General features: G+C 42.4%; 1 protein-coding gene across 12 annotated transcripts in view; it reads right to left on the bottom strand.

Moving 5' to 3' along the window:
* LIMCH1 (LIM and calponin homology domains 1) overlaps window positions 1-6427 on the bottom strand; it is a 191889-nt gene that overhangs the window by 53399 nt on the left and 132063 nt on the right. For 8 of the 12 annotated variants that reach the window (XM_015561044.1, XM_015561049.1, XM_015561051.1 and 5 more), the window contains one exon: window positions 2052-2087. The exons of the other annotated variants lie outside the window; for them this stretch is intronic. In XM_015561044.1, the coding sequence (XP_015416530.1) occupies window positions 2052-2087 (36 nt within the window). The remainder of the gene's footprint in view (window positions 1-2051; window positions 2088-6427) is intronic. 12 annotated transcript variants of the gene reach the window in all.

Genomic DNA, 6427 nt, shown 5'->3' with positions numbered 1-6427 from the left:
AGGATTAAATTGCCTCAAAGGGAGCTGGGAAATTGTTTCGGGGCCAAGTCCAAGGTAATGGAATTGAGAGTAAGATGGCCTGTGGCTCTCACAGCGCAGCGCTCTGCTGGTGGGGAGCGTGTTGGGGGAGGAGGAGGAAAAGGGCAAGAAGGTGAAACTAAATAGACGGAAACATTCCTGGCTTGCCAGGCGGCGGAAATTTCTGTTTGCCTGTGTGGTGGGTCTGCCCCTGACCTGGGTTTTCCTGAGGGCACATCTTTTTTTGATTGGGCTGTATTTTAAGAATGTGTCAATTATGAAGAAGTAGAGCCCGTGCCAATATTGCCCTTCCAATTTTGAAAAGGGGAGATAGTGAGGTATTAAAAGGAAACATAGTATGACGTTCTATTTAAATAATAAAATCCCCATATAAACTTTTCATTTTGTTCCTCACGTGGTTTCACGTGAATGGTGTCTACTCCAAGGAGGAAATTTGGTACGTCTGATAGTCCCAGATAAGCCGTCTGGAAAAGGAGCTTCGTTTACCCTTCTTATTCCATATGGCTGCTCCCTATTAATTTAAAGAAGGAGCGAAGGGAGTCTCCAACCCCGCCCCTCTACAAAAGTCATGAACTTCTGTGGGTGAGCTTTCCTATTCAGGGACAGGCAAAATCCAAGAGCTCGTTAATGGGGCTCTTTTCTTTCACCTTTAGGATTTCCCAGAGATCTCGCTCAGGCAAGTTGCACGGTATCTTTACACCTGACGAAGAATAAATCCATTCTATCAAAATATTTTTTTCTACCAATTCAAAGTCACGTGCCCATCAATCTTATGTAATCCTCCTCTCAGTGACTGGTAAATATTGCCACTGCAGATTTTAAGAGTAATAACCAGGGCTTAATTTTATAGACGGCTTAACTCCATGCCACCAGCCAAGCTCAGGCTGGATTTAGGTTCGGTTGTGAGACGTGAATGCTGCGGATGTCAGGCCACAAAGCAAAGGGAGATCACATGTTGGAAAGTGACATCTGTGGTGCTGCAGGCAGACTGCTTGGGGCTGACAGGACAAACCAAGCATCTTGAGCATGAAAACGGGAAAAGCACGACTGGGAAACAGTAAATTTGGGCGAACTCTCCTTGTCACGGGTGGAGAGGCAGTTGTGTGTGTCCCCCACCATCATTTGGCTTCCTCACTATGGGACTGGGAATTACGGCTCAGAGCAGGAAAAAGGCCTCTCACAGAGGAAAGACATCAGGCGACTGAGGGTGGAATTACGTATTAATCCTGTTTCCTAAAATGCAAGTTACTCCAATCTGAGGAAGCTAGTATTCTGCTAAGAAAACTTGCACCTTGGATGTTCGTTTCAGAATTTTCTGTGTATGAGAAGTCCGTTTTGGAAATGGAGTCAATGTGGTCCCAAATGGAAGAATGCGGATTCTTGTAAAATGTGGAGGGAGGCAAAGATGGGCAGTGGATCTCTGAGGTCTCTGAGAGGAGGGGACACAGGGAGAGGAAGCCTGAGTCCTGTTTTAAATCTCGAGTCCTTGCTATGCCACGGAACCTGCCCGACATCCCAACATTTATATTACTGCAACCTGGGAGGAACTTGGGCTTCTGAATCCGTAATTAGTGGTTTAGGATTTATTTTCTTAGTTTAAGAAAATGCTGTGGCCATGGGAATGACTGCTTCGTTGTTAACTCTGAGCCCTAACATATCAAAAGTTAAATTCAAACGCAGAATTCTGCTTTAATAATCCCATGGTTCAGAAAGGGTACCAACATCCAAATGGTAACAAGCACAACTTTAACATGCCCCGTCTATGAAAAGCAAATGTTAAGTTTTAGGCAGGAGCTGCATATTAGAATCATGCTTTAGTTGCTTTTCCATTCATCTTTCCTGCACAGAACATATGTTCTGCATTCCAACTTCAAGTGCTTTTTGAGGCTGCACGAGTCGGTTAGCTATTTGGTTCATGGTTGCACCAATTGCATTTCCATTAGTGGTAAGTACGGAAGGCATGCAGTTTAGGCTAGTAATTAATGTATTCCTATGAATACAAGACAACTTACTCTGCGTCATCAGACACAGGAGTTCTCGGACCGTATCTATAAGACCAAATACAAAATTAGAGGATTGAAAAGACAAGGTGAACGCTGTAACCAAGCTGAAAAGAAAAACTGCTGGTGAAGTGTTAAGTGTGCCAAACGTTTTTTCCCCCTGGTTATAATGGAAGAAAAGTGTCATTATACAATTAATGATGTTCATTAACTTCTGCAAATGAAAGGAGCATCTTGACAGTTCTAAAGAATGCAAAATGTGTATTCAAACACAGAGGAGAAATGAAAGGAATCCCCACGCTACCCACACAAAAACAAATCTGTTCACTATAAACACAAAAGGCTTAGGTGCAACCCACAATGTTTAGAGAAGGCAGCTTTTAAACACTCAAACCTGCATTAGGGTTGCTCACAAACAGTTAAGCTGTTCATGCCTTATGTTCAGCCCTAGTGAGCTGTAATGGACACCCATCATAGAAGCATGCGCTTACTGGCCCTGTCCCTGACGTGTTAATGCATTTGCACAAATGACATCAAAGAGCCTTTCTGCAGTTTTCTGAAAGCAAACCAGGACTCCAACCAGAACCCCAATCAGTGCCTTCTGCATGCATTTGACAAAAACCACAATTCCTAGAAAACGGGCAGCCTTAATCCAAACCAGACTTGGATATTCCATCACTTGAAACACCAAAGTGTTTTTTACAATCTTTGATAGTCTTCTGATTATTTTGATCTACAAAGCGGTACCCTCTGCGATATAGACACTTTAAGTTTTAATGTGTCTGATAAAGGGAAAGGTCAAGTTAGAAAACAAAATTAGAACTTCAGAAGGGCATATTTTAAGCACGTTTTTAAGATGCAGCTCCCACCAGGGCTGTCTCCTCTGCAAAGAGGATTTTAAGAGAAGGTTCTTTCTTATGCTCTGAAAGGCTGTTCCTCTCTGCATTCTGATGGTGGATAAAGAGTTATTTAAGTAAAGAAAAACTTCCTGCTTTCAGTTTCCAATAAATTCAATTGTGGGGTTTTCAGCAAAAATTACCAGATCCCATGCTTTAGTTTCATAACAGTTTACTACAGGGTAAAAAGTAATTTCTAAAGACCTCTTCCTATAATCTTAGAGAAAGCACCCCAGAATACATGGGTATGCACACACAAACACCCTTCTCTCTTATGCTTTTATCACTCTTGAAGTTTTCATTTAATGACAATTATTTTCTTCATAGTGAAGGCAACCACACCAACGCAAAGCCCAAAGTATCTGTTGTCCCGGCAAAAAGCAAGACAGGGCAAGGGTTTGTGGATGTTTCTCTTCTGGTAGTGTGATTCTTTTCCCATTTCTCCAGGGGGTAGTTTTAAAAGGTGCTAAAATCTAACCTAATACACTTAGTTTTCCAAAAACACCACGACACTGAAGCAGATGACCGGTGGATTTCTGCACATCGAGAGAATGAATAAGCGGCGTTAATTCTGAAGACTGGGTAAATGTTTCCCATGGAATTAATAGGCCTGTTGCAATAGACTTATTCAAATACTAGAGGCCCAGCACATGAAATCGCACAGGTAGGGTCCCTAGGCCTCGCCTGTGATCAGGGCCACCTTCTGTCCTCTCGCCAGTCCCCAGTCCTGCCCCGCCACCATCCCCCGGTTGGCTGTGGTTCTCCGATCGCAGAATGGCTCTGGTTTCCAAGAGCCCGTGGGCTGCAGGGAGAGACAAAAAGGTCGGCCATTCTGCCCGCTTGCCAGTCCTGCCCCGCCACCACTCACTTCAGTTTGCCATGGTTCCCTGTTCGCCATGCGCGATCAGTATGCTGTGATCAGAGCCTGCAGGCCAAGGGGAGGGACTAAGACAGTGATGGCGAACCTCTTGAGCTCAGAGTGTCAGCATTTTGAAAAACCCTAACTTAACTCTGGTGCCATGTCACATGTAGAATTTTTTTTGATATTTGCAACCATAGTAAAACAAAGACTTATATTTTTGATATTTATTTTATATATTTAAATGCCACTTAACAAAGAAAAATCAACCAAAAAAATGAGTTCGCGTGTCACCTCCGACATGCGTGTCATAGGTTCGCCATTCCTTCCGCTCACCAGTCCTGCCTGCCACCGCCACTCACTTTAGTTCACAGTGGTTCTTCATTTGTCATGCTGTGATCGGACCCTGCAGGCCATGAGGGGAGGGACTGAGAGGTGGTCAATGCACCTCACAGTGACTGGTCGAGTGGTCGTTCTGCTCGTTATGCTTATGATCACTGGCCTTTTATTATATAGGACTAGAGGCCCGTTGCACGAAGAGATTCGTGCAATAGGCCTTTCCTTCCCCTGGCTGCCGGCACCAGTTTTCCTCCAGCACCCAGGACCCAGGCCTTCGCTGCTCTGGCTAGAGTCTTCAGTCTTTGCTCCACTGCTTTGCGCCTACGTATGCAAATTAACTTCCATCTTTGTTGGGTTAATTTGCATACTCTCCTGATTGGCTGGTGAGCACAGTGGAGAGCACATGTCAATTTACATGTTTGTCTATTATTAGGTAAGATAGTGTTTTCTCAATTATATATGGGGAAGAGCTGAGAATGTATTCCTAACAGATGGTTATTCTAGAAATAACCAATAATAGTTGGTTATGCATTTTTGTGTCTCTATTTGAATGTTTCTGTTAATGTTTGATTGAAGTATAACATGCATACAGAAAGTACACATACCGTACCCATACCACACACCTCAATGATTTTTCACAAACTGAGCATACCCGAAACACTAGTGTTGAATGTCTTGTGAATGGGCCCATACAGTATGCACTCCTTTGAGTTTGGCTTCTTTAGCATATTTTACTAGAGGTTCAGCTATGTGGTTGCCACAGGATATATTTGAATTTAAATGGCTTCTACACAAAACACAGCATTTCATGACATCTCTGCCCACAAATGCCCATGTACACTAAAATGTAAGATCCGTAAGGGCAGGGGTTTTTCTCTTGGGGTTCCCTGAGGAGTGACCAGACTAGGCCTCCGATAAGTGCTTGTTGACTATGTATTGGATGGTCTGGAAATTGAAAAGAATATCATAAGTCTCCGAAGATAAACTTATTTTTTTCCTTTACTATCCACTGTGGATTTAAGGAATTTCCTCTTAGACTAATTTATCAGCTTTAGAGCACATCGATTTAAGCAGAACTGCCTTTGCTATTAAGCAGAAGATAATTAGAGCTTGGGCTCGAAATGGCTTTCCTAGTTGTCCTATGGGAAATGTAAATGTAAACGCAGGTTAAAAAATAATAAAGAGATTTTTTAAAATGCAAAGTAGGTGAGTCAACAGGCTATGAGGTACAAAATTGGCCCGATAAATCACAGTTGGTATAAGCATCCTAAAAAAAAAAAAAAAAAGCAACTAATAAAGTTTCATTGTGAGGGTTGGGGTACTTAGAAAGATAAATGAAATATTCTATGCACCTATTGATTGCATTTGTGTAACTTTCAAAATTAATAAAGCCCTTCAGAATTAATAATTGGCAGTTATATATTTCCATATTGTGAACTAACACACAATTGAAGTGAGAGGGGAAAATGGGTTGCTGCTCATTTAAGATTATCCCCCAGCACCCAGCACAGTGTAGTTTACAGACAGCAATTACTCAATAAATGTGCTGTAAGGACAATGAATTCCCAGGGGAATTTGTCAGACTCTGGTGCATTGGTGCTGGAGTGGACGGGGGCTCTCCACTGGGAAAGAGCTGGATTTGAATCTTGGATCTGTAATTACCAGCTGTGCAGACATGGGGTCAGGTTCCTCACTGCAGGATGCAGATGAAAATTCTTACTTTCAAAGGTTACGCGAGTAGTAAATGGGAAAGTACCTAGAATGCCGGCAGCTGTAGACCTCCCTCCCTTCCTTTCATCTGACTTGCTTTCCAGTAGCCCACGGACCTAGGGCCAGCCTATGACAGGGCACCTACAAAGTGAGTGATTGGTGGACCAGTCTTTACCAGCCCTAACCATTCGACATCCAAGTGAAAGCCACTCACTTACCTTCCCTCTACATCAGGCATGGAGCTAACATCCATTCAGTCTACCTGTGAATTCTCAGAAGGTGAGCTAGAGCAGTGATGGTGAACCTATGACACGCGTGTCAGAGGTGACACGCAAACTCATTTTTTTGGTTGATTTTTCTTTGTTAAATGGCATTTAAATATATAAAATAAATATCAAAAATATAAGTCTTTGCTTTACTATGGCTGCAAATATCAAAAAATTTCTATATGCGACACGGCACCAGAGTTAAGTTAGGGTTTTTCAAAATGGTGACACACTAAGCTCAAAAGGTTCGCCATCACTGTTATAGAGGCTTGTATAATAAACACATAAAATAAAATAAGGATTAATTAAATTTTTATT

This window comes from Myotis davidii, unplaced genomic scaffold (genome assembly GCF_000327345.1).
Source record: "Myotis davidii unplaced genomic scaffold, ASM32734v1 scaffold235, whole genome shotgun sequence".
Lineage (NCBI taxonomy): Eukaryota > Metazoa > Chordata > Mammalia > Chiroptera > Vespertilionidae > Myotis > Myotis davidii.
This window is presented reverse-complemented; position numbering and strand designations above follow the sequence as displayed.